Below are 16,197 nucleotides of genomic sequence, written 5' to 3'. Positions count from 1 at the left end.
AAAGGTATTCTATATTGTTCGTGAGACTCCACATTATTAATAAGGCAAGAAATATTTGTGCATAATGGATCAGTTATATTTATACCCTTGCAGAGGGTATTATAATTTCAGTCCGATGTTTGCAACGCAGTGAAGGAGACGTTTCCGACCACATAAAATATATATATTCTTGATCAGCATCAATAGCCGAGTCCATCTAGCCATGTCCGTCTTGTCCGTTTCTATGCGAACTAGTCCCCCAGTTTTAAAGCTATCGCGTTGAAACTTTCCCAAAAGTCTTCTTTCTATTGCAGGTAGTACATATGTCGTAACGAGCCGGATCATACCACTATATCTTATGGCTCCCATAGGAATAATCAACAAAAATAATAGAAAAACCATTGTAACTTTGTAGTAAGTAGGCGTTTTAATTTTTGACAATGTAAAACAACATTTTAAGTAGGCATACCTGCAAGGGTATATAAACTTCGGCTGGCCGAAGTTAACTTCCTTTCTTGTTTTAGCATCTAATTAACCCTGAAAACGATTTTTAAAGGAAAAAGACGAAAGCAAATAGCTTTTTTGTTGAAACGCATTTTCCCATGAAATCAAGCAATTGATTTTAAATGTTGGTTTTATAGCTAAACGAAAGTGCACATAAATAATACATTTTTGACATTGATTGCTCCATTATGTATTAAATAGTCTTGGTTAAATTATTGGATGCATTTCGTCCGACTTGTAAGCGCCTTTCTGTCGTTGGGCATAAATAAGCAAATAACTTGTCAACCCCTTGCGGCCATTATTTAGCGTAATTAAATAGCACATGGAAAATGAGTAAATTATGGAATGTGAAACGCTCGTAAATTTTCCTCCAAGAGGTCGATGAGTCCGCTGACCAAACTGTTGCTCTGGTCCTTTCTGACCTTCCGACTGTTGATTTTATTAATATCATTTCGCTTTTATAGTCATTGGTGGCATATACGACAGCGGTGTACTTAATTACAACTGCATTATAATAAAGTTACAATTATTGTTATTATTTTTTATCCAAGCATGCGGACCGATGTCCCGACCACATTTATAAAATGCCCATTATTCATGGCCTGGTCAGGGGCTATTAATGTCCGCTGGCCAAATATCAGGAAAGTGAACGAACCATTTCAAAATAAATTAAATTTTTATGCGTGTGTGCGAAATATATTAAATGTTTTGTGCGTAAGAAACTCCCCTTAATGAGACTCACAATTAATGCATTCGAGTCGGGGGCTCCATAAACCAATGCCATAAATTCAGCTCAGTGCGTTGGTAATTAGTGGCCAAGGTTAATGGCATCAGGAAAAACATCCCGACGACGAGTTTATCAGGAGTAAAGTGGAGAAAAACCATTTCAAAGTTGTGCTTAAAAAAACTCGTAAGCGGTTTCCAGGTGGGGTTTAGTTTTGGATACCCCAAAGGATTTGTTACCTTTTTAAATTTACGAATGTGAATATATATAGTTTTTAAGTACGGTTCATCATCATCATGGACACACTATAAATAAGTTTAACAATCTAAAAAATATAATAATATGCAATAGTTTTAAGCATTTAAAAGAAGGGAACAAAAAATCCAATTACCTGTAAAGCCGTTCTTACGGATAACGACATAACTCCGAGGATCCGAATGGTGTGCGGAAACTGGGATTCTCGCAACATAAGACGAAACAGCTTTCGCTGGTCGCCACACAACTCATACCACGTCACATTGCATATGCTCTCATATACCTGGTCATACTGTCGGGAGCAAATATAAAAGTTAGGTAATTATTTAATAAACAAAGTCTTAAAAACCCACTCCAAACTCAAGTATGGTGCCCAAAATGCAATAGATGGACATGCTGTAGGCGGAAACCACAAAGAAAATGGCCGACGGCATGTGAAAGCTGGACAAATTAATGCAAAAGCTGAGCATCATGGCCAAAGCCATGGAAAGAACCTGAGTGGCAATTAACTCGTAATAAAGGCCGTTCACTGTCCGACAGTAGCTGAAAAACAAGAGGGAACGCTATAGTCGGGTTGGTGTCTCGAAAATTGATATTACATAATGTACAATCAATCGACGTTTAATAACGACTTTTTTGGTTGTGCATATCAAAATTTTTTCTTAGTTAAACTTAGGTAAATTGGTTTTTAAATTTTATAAATAAATTCATTCAATTAGTTTTTACTCCGTGAAAAGTTGATGCCATTTGATCACTTCAATGAGAAGATATTGACGCAGTTCCTCTCCTTTTATTTGAGCTCCGACTGTTACCAGAGCTCTGTTTTCCGCCTTCAGTTCCAGGGCGTCATTCAGCTCGTTTATCTTTAGCTGAAGTAAATCGGCGAACGTCAGGATCTGTGTCAAACCAAGAAAGACAAACAAATCGCCGGCGTAGAACCCAACGCCTTGTACGACCATTGTTACCTGCATTCAAGTATTATTACTCTTTGCTTTTAATATAAACTTAGCAGAAATATTTTCGGCTGGCTCTTACCAATTGAATCAAATACGTGACTGTGTAGCAAAAGTTGTTCTCAAGTGGGAGTCCCGGAATAAGATACTGCATCGCAGTTACGCGGGTTCCATCGTACATTAACATAGCTAGCGGCAGGATACCCATCAAACAAAAAGCGAATACATATCCGTTGCGAATGATCCTCATGATGCCGAGCAACCGATCTATGTTCGAATTCAGGGTTCTGTGGTAGGATATTCCCCTACTCTCGTATTTTTCGTAAATGCTTCGTGAGTACAAGATGAGACGCCTCATATCCTGGTGCTTAAGTAGGCAGGTTAGGAATTTTCCGAGTCCATGGAATAGACCACCGCCCATTAAGCTGGCCTTGAGGCCCACCCCCCAGTCGCCCCCATTGTTGAGTATAGAAAATACCGTGAATCCAGTATAGTTTACAATAGCAAAGATTGTGGTCCAAGTGCGATAGTTGAACTCCAACTTGGGGGCCAGCACATCCACGCCAAGTAAGTTGGTCAAACTGTTTATGTTTTTAGACAATTCGCGAAAGCGACTGGCGGGACTCACTGCCACAGGCTCACTCATCGTAATGTACTTAATTTGAATGTCCTGCTCCTTACCTTTTATAGAAAAGTATTTGCTTTGACCCATCCGTAGCAATACTAATGTCACTTCAATTATAATAATTAGCAAGTAATTAAGTAATTATTTTCATCATTCGTACTGATGTAGTTTTGTGCAATTTTAACAATTTACCATCAGAGTTAAACGCAATCGATTTATTGATTTTATTAAATACAAAGATCTTCCGCCTAATAAAAATTAAACCTAAGAAATCAGTAACTTAAAATTTGAAAGCTATATATAAATATGTATTTTACATATTAACATTATCATTAATAATATTTTCATTATTGTTGTTAATGCTTACAACTTTTAATTTAAATAGCTAGTTTTTGTTGTTTAAAATTAAGATATTTTTATACCCGTTACAACATAGTATTCGTCGAAACTTATGTCACAGGTAGAAGGAAGCCTTTCATCGCCTGCTTGCATATCTTTATCTCCCTCGCATTCCCTTTAGCTGAGTAAAGGCTTTTTGATAGACAAAGTATAGCGTAATTATAAATCAATACTGAAGAAATACTTATTCTTGGGGATGGCATGAATTATTTCTTCTAATCTAGGAATCCCTATTTTAATATTTAAAAGTCTAGATAATCTTCGAGGCCCCAGAAGTTCACATTGTTCGCATACTTGTACTTATTGCTCAACGGGGGAATTTGTGAAGTATTTTGCCTAAGACTTCTGCGCCTTGGGTTAGGAAACCGCAGTTTTAACACAATAAAGTTCCCCAGCCCTTTGTTTCCACCCTATCAGTGGATGGCCACCTTTCGCATACAATTATACGCCTTTGTTTCGAAAGTCCTTCGATGGCATTCATCATACGCACTGTTGTCTAATACACTTCAGAGTGCGGAACGTTATTAGTCAGGCCCCTTTGGATGGCCTGGCGGGTATATATGCACTAGTTCATTGTGTGCTTTTTGTTATTAATTTCCAAGCTATAAATTTTGCTTTGCCACATTTCTAAAGGCCAATCCCCAACTAAAACTACTCACTTGTACTTGGGCCGGGTGAGGAATGAGGAATGGGGAATGGCATGAGATGGGATGGGACCTCACCTTTTCCACGCTCGAACAGCTTTCGGTTTTTGTCTGCGGTATTTTGTTATTCTGGCCGATCCAGCAGCTCCGCCTTCCATCTGCTGCATCTTTTGTTTATGCCTCACAATGGCCTGCCGCAGGTTTTTACTGCCTTCCATTGTGTTTCTGCTCTGTGTGTGTTGGATTTCCATACCCATTACAGGGGTATGCAAGGCTAGAGGTAGTTTAAGGAACTCTCTAGAGGCTTAAACTTTTTAAAAAGGTGTTTAACAGTATGGTAACTTACAATTCGAGGACAGAAATACCTAGTAATAATAAAAACGGTTAATATTGTATTTTAATAGCTTAGAAGTTTTAAAGATAACTACACTCATAAAAATAATTTTCTACATTTTAGAAAATCGCCCTAAAAAAATTTTCGCCCTTGAACTGAGAAAAATTTTCTATTTTCACGACAAATTTGCCATAAATTCAAGGCAGGTGACCATAAAAAAATATTTTTAGGGTTAATTTTTCTATTTTTCTAATATTTAGGGCGATTTTTTTCGATTTGCTTCGTTTTGACCTTTTCTAAATCCAACGGCGAATTGCCCTAATTTTTTTTCTAAAATTTGTCTAAATACAAGGGCGATTCGCCTTAAAAATCACTCCAAAAGTGTGAAATTCGGTAGCCCAGCGGTCTAATCACTTGCGCTTTCAACTTTGCTATATGAGGACTAAGGTCGTGGGGTTGTGGGTTCGAACCCTGTGTGATTCAACTTGATTTTTATGTTTTTTTTTTTTTTTGTAAACGTTATAATACTAAGGACATTTTTTCGTCCGAATTTTAAATTAAAGTAGTCTTTAAACCTTAAAAACGTATGGGAGTTCTGAGTTAAAAGCATACTTTGTGTTTGCTGGCAAGAAAACGGGACTAATTGTCACAGTCGTCAGGAAAAAAATATTCGGTTTAGTTGCCTTTTGTCAAATTATAACGTAGACCTCAAGAAAATAAGATGTGTGCAGAGTTTGTTCGTCGTCTTGCGCGATGGGTCTGTGGTGCAGCGGTAGGACGTTAGACTCTAAACCCAGAGGTCGTGGGTTCGATTCTCGCAATGACCAAAAAAAGTAAGTTGTTTTTTCTCCTCATATTTATTTCCCTAATTCGTTTACAAACATGATTTTTCAGTTCTAACGGCTGTGTTGTATAGATCGGGCCCCCCTCCTAACGCAGCTCCCATATAAGCTACACACCAATACAATAATATGAAACGGTGTCCTCCGCCTGTGTTGTTTAATTAAAGCAGTCTCAGTTCCCAGAATATACACGATTAAAATTCATGCTTCCCAAATTCAGTTAAGCATGCTCAAACACGTTTTTTATTAATTTGCATAATTTTTTAGGGCATTTGCCTTTAAAAACAGAAAATTCGCCCTTACTTTTAGAAAAATACGCCTTAAACTTAGGGCAAATCACCCTAAAAATAGGAAAATATTTCTCAATTCAAGAAAAATCACCCTAAATTAAACCAAATTTCCATAGGGATTTTTTAGAAAATTTTTCTAAATACACGGGCGAATCGCCAGCGGATACGATTTATGGGCGATTTTCTGCATCCACGGGCGAAAAGTCAGTTTTTTAGGGCGATTTAGGGTAAAAATTTCTATGAGTGTAGATTTTTTAGCACTTATAATAATTTATATTTCTACAGAATCAAATTCCAGCATTAAGTACTTTCAAATAAAACACCTCTAAGCAATGGGTTCTTCTTGGTCGGGACACCTCAAAATAAAGTTCATACTTTCCTTCGGCTTTTTGTATTTTTGTTGTCTTCTCCTTGGCTGCCTGCCTATAAAATGCAATGGAATTTCATATTGTGCGAGTATATATCGGCATCAACATAATGCTCTCGGATAATATTCCCTGGCATTTTTGCTCTGCGGCACGTAAAAAATGCAGGCTACACACAGACAAGCACGGGGTTACATGCCTGTGCGTTTGATGTTTAATCAATTGAAAATGCGAGTGTGTGCCATTGATGGTCGACCCGTTCCCCTGATTTCCCGAAAACTTGGCGCCTCAACTTGTCTGCCTGACGGCCTGCATAATACCGGCGGAATGGTAGAGTGGAAGCATGGTGTTATGGTGGTATGACCTAAGCCAGGGTCGGATTTCCAACCTGACTTCCGCATCGCCCTGCCGGCTGTTTGCCGAGCAAACTGCAAACTGCAGTCGGGTCTTAAGACGCGCTCTCTAGAAAAACATTAGCAAGATTGCAAGGTGCGTGTGCGGTGCCACGCCCACCCACCCACTCCCACATCCACTTCCTTATTGAAAGGGAATTGAACGCTCGACTTGCAGGACGGCTTCCTTTCGCAGGATTCCCCTTTGCTGCTTGCCGCCTGAATGGCACAAAGAGGAATAAAAATTACAATATCACCGCTGCCGCCGACGATGCAATGGAAATGGAAGGCAAACAACAGGCACAACTACAACCGCACGCAGGTGCACTGGAAAAAACAAAATCTAAAGGTAATAACACAACACAGAACTTTAAAAGATAAAATCTTACGAAGAAATTTTAAGAAATATTATCTTTCTTATTAACTTAAACTTTTTAAAAGTTGTTTAGCAAACTAGATCTTAAGTAATTTTCCTATAGTTTAGCACTTTAAGCTAAGGTTATAAATTTAAGAGTATGTGACATGTACTTTAAGCTAACCCGGCAGGTCCTTGATCTTAGGCCCCAGCTTTTCGCCCAGTGCACATACACACAAAGGAAAGCGCAGAGCCTTAAGCTGCCTATGAAGGCATTCATGCGTTTGTGTGCGAGCGTGTGAGTGTGCGTGGGAGAGTGTTTCTTGTATTGAAACTTCCTTTAATGGCTTCCGGTTATCATTATTGGCACAAGGCATTGTCCGTCCCTCTCCTGCGGCTGCGTGTCTATAAAGATTAAACGCATTGTTCTTTGTTGATTCTTTTCGTCATGCAAAGAAATTAATATTCGCAATCCATTATCGTTTCTAATAGCTCACATACGTATATGAGCGAACACCCTCAAAGGAGCATATTTAATAACCCTAATGGGGCGGCTTAAAGCCTTAAAGCGACTGGCGACCTTTGCCCAGTGGCCCACTGGCCCCCGATGCATAATCAATCAATCGAAGGCTTTAAGCTGCTGACTAATATGCAGCAAAAGGACCCGAGCAGGGCAATATCTTAAAGTGTCCTTGCCCCTGGCGCACAGATACACACATTGATAGATGGGCGGACCCCAGTACGTCAGCGTCATTCGCTCCGGCTAATGATGACAAATTTTTTATGGGCATTATGAGCGGCAGTGACTTAAAGCGTGTGGGAATGGCTGAGGCACTGAACAAAAAAAATTCGCATTATGTTTGCATGCTCAGATCTATTTTAATGTAATAAGATAACTGCTAAGTGTGTCAGATGAGATGCATGCTATTAAAACCAATAAACTAAAAAGAATTTATCCAACAAACATTTAAATAAACTAAAAGAATAAAACGTACAGCTTTACTTTTTAATACTTTATTCTAAATTTATCGAAGTAAATAATAAGTGATAAATATATATCTAAAAACAAGAGAGAACGCTATAGTCAGGTTGGTGTCCCGACTATCTAATACCCGTCACTCAGCTAAAGGAAGTTCGAACGCGGGTTGGTGTCCCGACTAATAATCGTAGCTCAGCTAAATGGAGTGCGAGGGAGATAGATATATGTAGACATTTTGATTGCGTATAACTTTTTAATGAATGGTCCGATTTGAAAAATGTCTTCGACATTTCGATAGGTATAAATATACACAACAAAATTGCATTTATACTTCTCGGAAATCTTTAAAGATGTGGGCGCAGGACCCATTTTAAAATCGTTAATAGCCATCAACTCTTAAATTTCGGCAGCATTTTAAAATCGGGCCGTTAGGACTTTAGGCCATTCGGCGAGCCGCCCGCCGTTTCATGGCAAATTAGTAGCTCGTGGGCATTTTAATTGCGTCCAGCGGCGGGTTGGGTTCCGGTGATTTGGGACAAGGGGCGGTTATGTGCGTCAAAAAATAAAATGAATTCATTTGTACCCTTTTCAAAGCGGCATAAAGAAGGCTAAGACGCGGCACGCGGTCCCCCAAATGACTTAACTCATTTAATGTGGCTCTAATGGGATACAATTTAAATTTAATTGATTTGCCCGACAAGCTTTTTATGGCCGCAAGAATTTCTCTAAATTAAAAATGCCCTTTTCCGTTGTAAAAATGAGAAGCGTAAAAATGCGGACCGCTTTAAAGGGCGCCAAGATTAATTCATGTTTTGTGCTCACCATATTGATTAAATATGCGGAGCCACGCTGGTGGCTCAAAGAGTGCCTGACACCAGTTTGCTCGGTTTTTGTGCTTTTTTGCAGTGGCTCGCTGATTTATTGGTTTAATGCACCCACCAGCAGCACCCGCATAAACAGGGCGCAACAAACCGCAGCGGGGAAATGGAGTTGGGACAACCTTTGCTGCCCGCCGCCATTTCTTAGCCTGGCAGCTAATTTATGTGCGCACGCGGCAAGAAAATGCTTGCGAAAGGATACGCCAGGAGCCAAAAGAGCCAGGAGCCAACAGGAGCCGCCAAAACACGGAAAATATTTTTAATATTCCTTGGTGATCGATTCTATGACCCGAATAAGGGAGACCAAATACTATCATTTCAGTGCCATTTTTTTTAAATATTATATTTTCTATCTAAAATTAATCTTTTCTTATTAAAAGATCGCCTAGTACTAAGATTTTTTTGGAAAAACTGCTAGCATGTATAAATAGTTTAGTTTTGTCACTTATACTCAATAATGTGCTAGTCCGATCGATTAGAATTTTTCACTGTGTAACCTAAACATATTAAAATGTAATTAAAATAATTTATAAACAATTTTTTGTTTAAAAATGGCAGGACCCTACCCTAATAAAACACCAAATTCTGCAAAATATGAAATAAATTATAATTTATAATTATTTGGCCAAAAATACTTAGAATACAGTTGATAAAAATTTAAAAAAAAAAAATACTTCAAAATTATTCATGATTTTTTTAATTATTTCAAATAATACTAGTTTTACAATGTTTGTAAAGCCTATTTCAATAGAAAAACATTTCGAAAATTGTATTTTCAAACGGTTTTTAACAGTTAAAACTGAGTTATTTGAATACATTTTCCTGTGCAGCGACGGAGAACATTCTACCATATTTCGCATAGTGAGAATTATGCTTCCAGAAGGGGGAAGTTGTGGTGGCAAAGTGGGAGGCTCGAATGTCAGCGAGCATAAAAATTCGCATTTTAATATTTGCCAGTAAGCTGCGCTGCGTTGGCAGCTGATTTGCCATAGGTCCTTCCATCGCGTCTGGAACTTCGTCCCGCCCCCTCGTCCTGCTCCTTCGTCGTGTTTGCCTGCCACTTTATCTGCGCCCAGCAGCTGGCGTTTGTTTGCGGTTCCATCGCGCGTTGCGTGTTGACTTTTGTGTCTGAGCCACCTTTCAACTGCAACTAATTTATTTTATTTGCCAGCTGGCGACCTGGCCACCAGCCACCCTTCTTCCTCCTCCTGGCCCGCTTCCTAAATATGATTCAAAACAAGCATTAGAAAATGTATTGCATGGCACGGGCTGATGGCGCCACTGCATTTGATACAAAGTGTCTTGACGCTAAGAGCCCCGAGTTGAGTGCCGAGTGCCTCCACTTTCCGCCGATTCCATGATTCTGCGTCATTGCGGTGGACAGGCTGTAAATGAGTTTTGTTATCTGCCAGCCAACAAGCGAACAAATTGCATTAGTGGATGCGAAACCCAATTGGGCAAGTGCCATAGTCGGTGTTTCAATTCGCAGGAAGAATTTCACGCATAAATAGCACAAAAATTTAACAAAGTAGTATAATGTTAGGCTCAAGATACTTATTTTAAAAGGTATTCTATATTGTTCGTGAGACTCCACATTATTAATAAGGCAAGAAATATTTGTGCATAATGGATCAGTTATATTTATACCCTTGCAGAGGGTATTATAATTTCAGTCCGATGTTTGCAACGCAGTGAAGGAGACGTTTCCGACCACATAAAATATATATATTCTTGATCAGCATCAATAGCCGAGTCCATCTAGCCATGTCCGTCTTGTCCGTTTCTATGCGAACTAGTCCCCCAGTTTTAAAGCTATCGCGTTGAAACTTTCCCAAAAGTCTTCTTTCTATTGCAGGTAGTACATATGTCGTAACGAGCCGGATCATACCACTATATCTTATGGCTCCCATAGGAATAATCAACAAAAATAATAGAAAAACCATTGTAACTTTGTAGTAAGTAGGCGTTTTAATTTTTGACAATGTAAAACAACATTTTAAGTAGGCATACCTGCAAGGGTATATAAACTTCGGCTGGCCGAAGTTAACTTCCTTTCTTGTTTTAGCATCTAATTAACCCTGAAAACGATTTTTAAAGGAAAAAGACGAAAGCAAATAGCTTTTTTGTTGAAACGCATTTTCCCATGAAATCAAGCAATTGATTTTAAATGTTGGTTTTATAGCTAAACGAAAGTGCACATAAATAATACATTTTTGACATTGATTGCTCCATTATGTATTAAATAGTCTTGGTTAAATTATTGGATGCATTTCGTCCGACTTGTAAGCGCCTTTCTGTCGTTGGGCATAAATAAGCAAATAACTTGTCAACCCCTTGCGGCCATTATTTAGCGTAATTAAATAGCACATGGAAAATGAGTAAATTATGGAATGTGAAACGCTCGTAAATTTTCCTCCAAGAGGTCGATGAGTCCGCTGACCAAACTGTTGCTCTGGTCCTTTCTGACCTTCCGACTGTTGATTTTATTAATATCATTTCGCTTTTATAGTCATTGGTGGCATATACGACAGCGGTGTACTTAATTACAACTGCATTATAATAAAGTTACAATTATTGTTATTATTTTTTATCCAAGCATGCGGACCGATGTCCCGACCACATTTATAAAATGCCCATTATTCATGGCCTGGTCAGGGGCTATTAATGTCCGCTGGCCAAATATCAGGAAAGTGAACGAACCATTTCAAAATAAATTAAATTTTTATGCGTGTGTGCGAAATATATTAAATGTTTTGTGCGTAAGAAACTCCCCTTAATGAGACTCACAATTAATGCATTCGAGTCGGGGGCTCCATAAACCAATGCCATAAATTCAGCTCAGTGCGTTGGTAATTAGTGGCCAAGGTTAATGGCATCAGGAAAAACATCCCGACGACGAGTTTATCAGGAGTAAAGTGGAGAAAAACCATTTCAAAGTTGTGCTTAAAAAAACTCGTAAGCGGTTTCCAGGTGGGGTTTAGTTTTGGATACCCCAAAGGATTTGTTACCTTTTTAAATTTACGAATGTGAATATATATAGTTTTTAAGTACGGTTCATCATCATCATGGACACACTATAAATAAGTTTAACAATCTAAAAAATATAATAATATGCAATAGTTTTAAGCATTTAAAAGAAGGGAACAAAAAATCCAATTACCTGTAAAGCCGTTCTTACGGATAACGACATAACTCCGAGGATCCGAATGGTGTGCGGAAACTGGGATTCTCGCAACATAAGACGAAACAGCTTTCGCTGGTCGCCACACAACTCATACCACGTCACATTGCATATGCTCTCATATACCTGGTCATACTGTCGGGAGCAAATATAAAAGTTAGGTAATTATTTAATAAACAAAGTCTTAAAAACCCACTCCAAACTCAAGTATGGTGCCCAAAATGCAATAGATGGACATGCTGTAGGCGGAAACCACAAAGAAAATGGCCGACGGCATGTGAAAGCTGGACAAATTAATGCAAAAGCTGAGCATCATGGCCAAAGCCATGGAAAGAACCTGAGTGGCAATTAACTCGTAATAAAGGCCGTTCACTGTCCGACAGTAGCTGAAAAACAAGAGGGAACGCTATAGTCGGGTTGGTGTCTCGAAAATTGATATTACATAATGTACAATCAATCGACGTTTAATAACGACTTTTTTGGTTGTGCATATCAAAATTTTTTCTTAGTTAAACTTAGGTAAATTGGTTTTTAAATTTTATAAATAAATTCATTCAATTAGTTTTTACTCCGTGAAAAGTTGATGCCATTTGATCACTTCAATGAGAAGATATTGACGCAGTTCCTCTCCTTTTATTTGAGCTCCGACTGTTACCAGAGCTCTGTTTTCCGCCTTCAGTTCCAGGGCGTCATTCAGCTCGTTTATCTTTAGCTGAAGTAAATCGGCGAACGTCAGGATCTGTGTCAAACCAAGAAAGACAAACAAATCGCCGGCGTAGAACCCAACGCCTTGTACGACCATTGTTACCTGCATTCAAGTATTATTACTCTTTGCTTTTAATATAAACTTAGCAGAAATATTTTCGGCTGGCTCTTACCAATTGAATCAAATACGTGACTGTGTAGCAAAAGTTGTTCTCAAGTGGGAGTCCCGGAATAAGATACTGCATCGCAGTTACGCGGGTTCCATCGTACATTAACATAGCTAGCGGCAGGATACCCATCAAACAAAAAGCGAATACATATCCGTTGCGAATGATCCTCATGATGCCGAGCAACCGATCTATGTTCGAATTCAGGGTTCTGTGGTAGGATATTCCCCTACTCTCGTATTTTTCGTAAATGCTTCGTGAGTACAAGATGAGACGCCTCATATCCTGGTGCTTAAGTAGGCAGGTTAGGAATTTTCCGAGTCCATGGAATAGACCACCGCCCATTAAGCTGGCCTTGAGGCCCACCCCCCAGTCGCCCCCATTGTTGAGTATAGAAAATACCGTGAATCCAGTATAGTTTACAATAGCAAAGATTGTGGTCCAAGTGCGATAGTTGAACTCCAACTTGGGGGCCAGCACATCCACGCCAAGTAAGTTGGTCAAACTGTTTATGTTTTTAGACAATTCGCGAAAGCGACTGGCGGGACTCACTGCCACAGGCTCACTCATCGTAATGTACTTAATTTGAATGTCCTGCTCCTTACCTTTTATAGAAAAGTATTTGCTTTGACCCATCCGTAGCAATACTAATGTCACTTCAATTATAATAATTAGCAAGTAATTAAGTAATTATTTTCATCATTCGTACTGATGTAGTTTTGTGCAATTTTAACAATTTACCATCAGAGTTAAACGCAATCGATTTATTGATTTTATTAAATACAAAGATCTTCCGCCTAATAAAAATTAAACCTAAGAAATCAGTAACTTAAAATTTGAAAGCTATATATAAATATGTATTTTACATATTAACATTATCATTAATAATATTTTCATTATTGTTGTTAATGCTTACAACTTTTAATTTAAATAGCTAGTTTTTGTTGTTTAAAATTAAGATATTTTTATACCCGTTACAACATAGTATTCGTCGAAACTTATGTCACAGGTAGAAGGAAGCCTTTCATCGCCTGCTTGCATATCTTTATCTCCCTCGCATTCCCTTTAGCTGAGTAAAGGCTTTTTGATAGACAAAGTATAGCGTAATTATAAATCAATACTGAAGAAATACTTATTCTTGGGGATGGCATGAATTATTTCTTCTAATCTAGGAATCCCTATTTTAATATTTAAAAGTCTAGATAATCTTCGAGGCCCCAGAAGTTCACATTGTTCGCATACTTGTACTTATTGCTCAACGGGGGAATTTGTGAAGTATTTTGCCTAAGACTTCTGCGCCTTGGGTTAGGAAACCGCAGTTTTAACACAATAAAGTTCCCCAGCCCTTTGTTTCCACCCTATCAGTGGATGGCCACCTTTCGCATACAATTATACGCCTTTGTTTCGAAAGTCCTTCGATGGCATTCATCATACGCACTGTTGTCTAATACACTTCAGAGTGCGGAACGTTATTAGTCAGGCCCCTTTGGATGGCCTGGCGGGTATATATGCACTAGTTCATTGTGTGCTTTTTGTTATTAATTTCCAAGCTATAAATTTTGCTTTGCCACATTTCTAAAGGCCAATCCCCAACTAAAACTACTCACTTGTACTTGGGCCGGGTGAGGAATGAGGAATGGGGAATGGCATGAGATGGGATGGGACCTCACCTTTTCCACGCTCGAACAGCTTTCGGTTTTTGTCTGCGGTATTTTGTTATTCTGGCCGATCCAGCAGCTCCGCCTTCCATCTGCTGCATCTTTTGTTTATGCCTCACAATGGCCTGCCGCAGGTTTTTACTGCCTTCCATTGTGTTTCTGCTCTGTGTGTGTTGGATTTCCATACCCATTACAGGGGTATGCAAGGCTAGAGGTAGTTTAAGGAACTCTCTAGAGGCTTAAACTTTTTAAAAAGGTGTTTAACAGTATGGTAACTTACAATTCGAGGACAGAAATACCTAGTAATAATAAAAACGGTTAATATTGTATTTTAATAGCTTAGAAGTTTTAAAGATAACTACACTCATAAAAATAATTTTCTACATTTTAGAAAATCGCCCTAAAAAAATTTTCGCCCTTGAACTGAGAAAAATTTTCTATTTTCACGACAAATTTGCCATAAATTCAAGGCAGGTGACCATAAAAAAATATTTTTAGGGTTAATTTTTCTATTTTTCTAATATTTAGGGCGATTTTTTTCGATTTGCTTCGTTTTGACCTTTTCTAAATCCAACGGCGAATTGCCCTAATTTTTTTTCTAAAATTTGTCTAAATACAAGGGCGATTCGCCTTAAAAATCACTCCAAAAGTGTGAAATTCGGTAGCCCAGCGGTCTAATCACTTGCGCTTTCAACTTTGCTATATGAGGACTAAGGTCGTGGGGTTGTGGGTTCGAACCCTGTGTGATTCAACTTGATTTTTATGTTTTTTTTTTTTTTTGTAAACGTTATAATACTAAGGACATTTTTTCGTCCGAATTTTAAATTAAAGTAGTCTTTAAACCTTAAAAACGTATGGGAGTTCTGAGTTAAAAGCATACTTTGTGTTTGCTGGCAAGAAAACGGGACTAATTGTCACAGTCGTCAGGAAAAAAATATTCGGTTTAGTTGCCTTTTGTCAAATTATAACGTAGACCTCAAGAAAATAAGATGTGTGCAGAGTTTGTTCGTCGTCTTGCGCGATGGGTCTGTGGTGCAGCGGTAGGACGTTAGACTCTAAACCCAGAGGTCGTGGGTTCGATTCTCGCAATGACCAAAAAAAGTAAGTTGTTTTTTCTCCTCATATTTATTTCCCTAATTCGTTTACAAACATGATTTTTCAGTTCTAACGGCTGTGTTGTATAGATCGGGCCCCCCTCCTAACGCAGCTCCCATATAAGCTACACACCAATACAATAATATGAAACGGTGTCCTCCGCCTGTGTTGTTTAATTAAAGCAGTCTCAGTTCCCAGAATATACACGATTAAAATTCATGCTTCCCAAATTCAGTTAAGCATGCTCAAACACGTTTTTTATTAATTTGCATAATTTTTTAGGGCATTTGCCTTTAAAAACAGAAAATTCGCCCTTACTTTTAGAAAAATACGCCTTAAACTTAGGGCAAATCACCCTAAAAATAGGAAAATATTTCTCAATTCAAGAAAAATCACCCTAAATTAAACCAAATTTCCATAGGGATTTTTTAGAAAATTTTTCTAAATACACGGGCGAATCGCCAGCGGATACGATTTATGGGCGATTTTCTGCATCCACGGGCGAAAAGTCAGTTTTTTAGGGCGATTTAGGGTAAAAATTTCTATGAGTGTAGATTTTTTAGCACTTATAATAATTTATATTTCTACAGAATCAAATTCCAGCATTAAGTACTTTCAAATAAAACACCTCTAAGCAATGGGTTCTTCTTGGTCGGGACACCTCAAAATAAAGTTCATACTTTCCTTCGGCTTTTTGTATTTTTGTTGTCTTCTCCTTGGCTGCCTGCCTATAAAATGCAATGGAATTTCATATTGTGCGAGTATATATCGGCATCAACATAATGCTCTCGGATAATATTCCCTGGCATTTTTGCTCTGCGGCACGTAAAAAATGCAGGCTACACACAGACAAGCACGGGGTTACATGCCTGT

General features: G+C 38.4%; 2 protein-coding genes across 2 annotated transcripts; both read right to left on the bottom strand.

Moving 5' to 3' along the window:
- Window positions 1-1,481: 1,481 nt before the first annotated feature.
- Window positions 1,482-3,061, bottom strand: LOC138913305 (putative odorant receptor 83c). Its single transcript, XM_070216558.1, has 5 exons — window positions 2,498-3,061; window positions 2,189-2,427; window positions 1,816-2,005; window positions 1,599-1,754; window positions 1,482-1,532 (listed from the first exon to the last, which is right to left on the bottom strand). The coding sequence occupies exons 1-5, from the start codon at window positions 3,059-3,061 to the stop codon at window positions 1,482-1,484; spliced, it is 1,200 nt and encodes a 399-aa protein (XP_070072659.1).
- An 8,500-nt stretch (window positions 3,062-11,561) lies between these two features.
- On the bottom strand, window positions 11,562-13,141 carry LOC108055208 (Odorant receptor 83c). Its single transcript, XM_017138478.2, has 5 exons — window positions 12,578-13,141; window positions 12,269-12,507; window positions 11,896-12,085; window positions 11,679-11,834; window positions 11,562-11,612 (listed from the first exon to the last, which is right to left on the bottom strand). The coding sequence occupies exons 1-5, from the start codon at window positions 13,139-13,141 to the stop codon at window positions 11,562-11,564; spliced, it is 1,200 nt and encodes a 399-aa protein (XP_016993967.1).
- Window positions 13,142-16,197: the final 3,056 nt, after the last annotated feature.

This window comes from Drosophila takahashii, chromosome 3R (genome assembly GCF_030179915.1).
Source record: "Drosophila takahashii strain IR98-3 E-12201 chromosome 3R, DtakHiC1v2, whole genome shotgun sequence".
NCBI classification, from domain to species: domain Eukaryota; kingdom Metazoa; phylum Arthropoda; class Insecta; order Diptera; family Drosophilidae; genus Drosophila; species Drosophila takahashii.
Note: the sequence above shows the minus strand (reverse complement) of the source record. Positions and strands in the feature narration are given on the sequence as shown.

Coding starts and splice junctions, on each gene's coding strand:
- LOC138913305 (XM_070216558.1), bottom strand. CDS start 3,061: ATGAGTGAGCCTGTGGCAGTGAGTCCCGCCAGTCGCTTTCGCGAATTG. Junction 1,755..1,815: donor GCACCATACTTGAGTTTGGA/GTGGGTTTTTAA, acceptor TGCTCCCGACAG/TATGACCAGGTATATGAGAG. Junction 1,533..1,598: donor CCGTAAGAACGGCTTTACAG/GTAATTGGATTT, acceptor TATATTTTTTAG/ATTGTTAAACTTATTTATAG.
- LOC108055208 (XM_017138478.2), bottom strand. CDS start 13,141: ATGAGTGAGCCTGTGGCAGTGAGTCCCGCCAGTCGCTTTCGCGAATTG. Junction 12,086..12,268: donor TGGCATCAACTTTTCACGGA/GTAAAAACTAAT, acceptor CTTGTTTTTCAG/CTACTGTCGGACAGTGAACG. Junction 11,613..11,678: donor CCGTAAGAACGGCTTTACAG/GTAATTGGATTT, acceptor TATATTTTTTAG/ATTGTTAAACTTATTTATAG.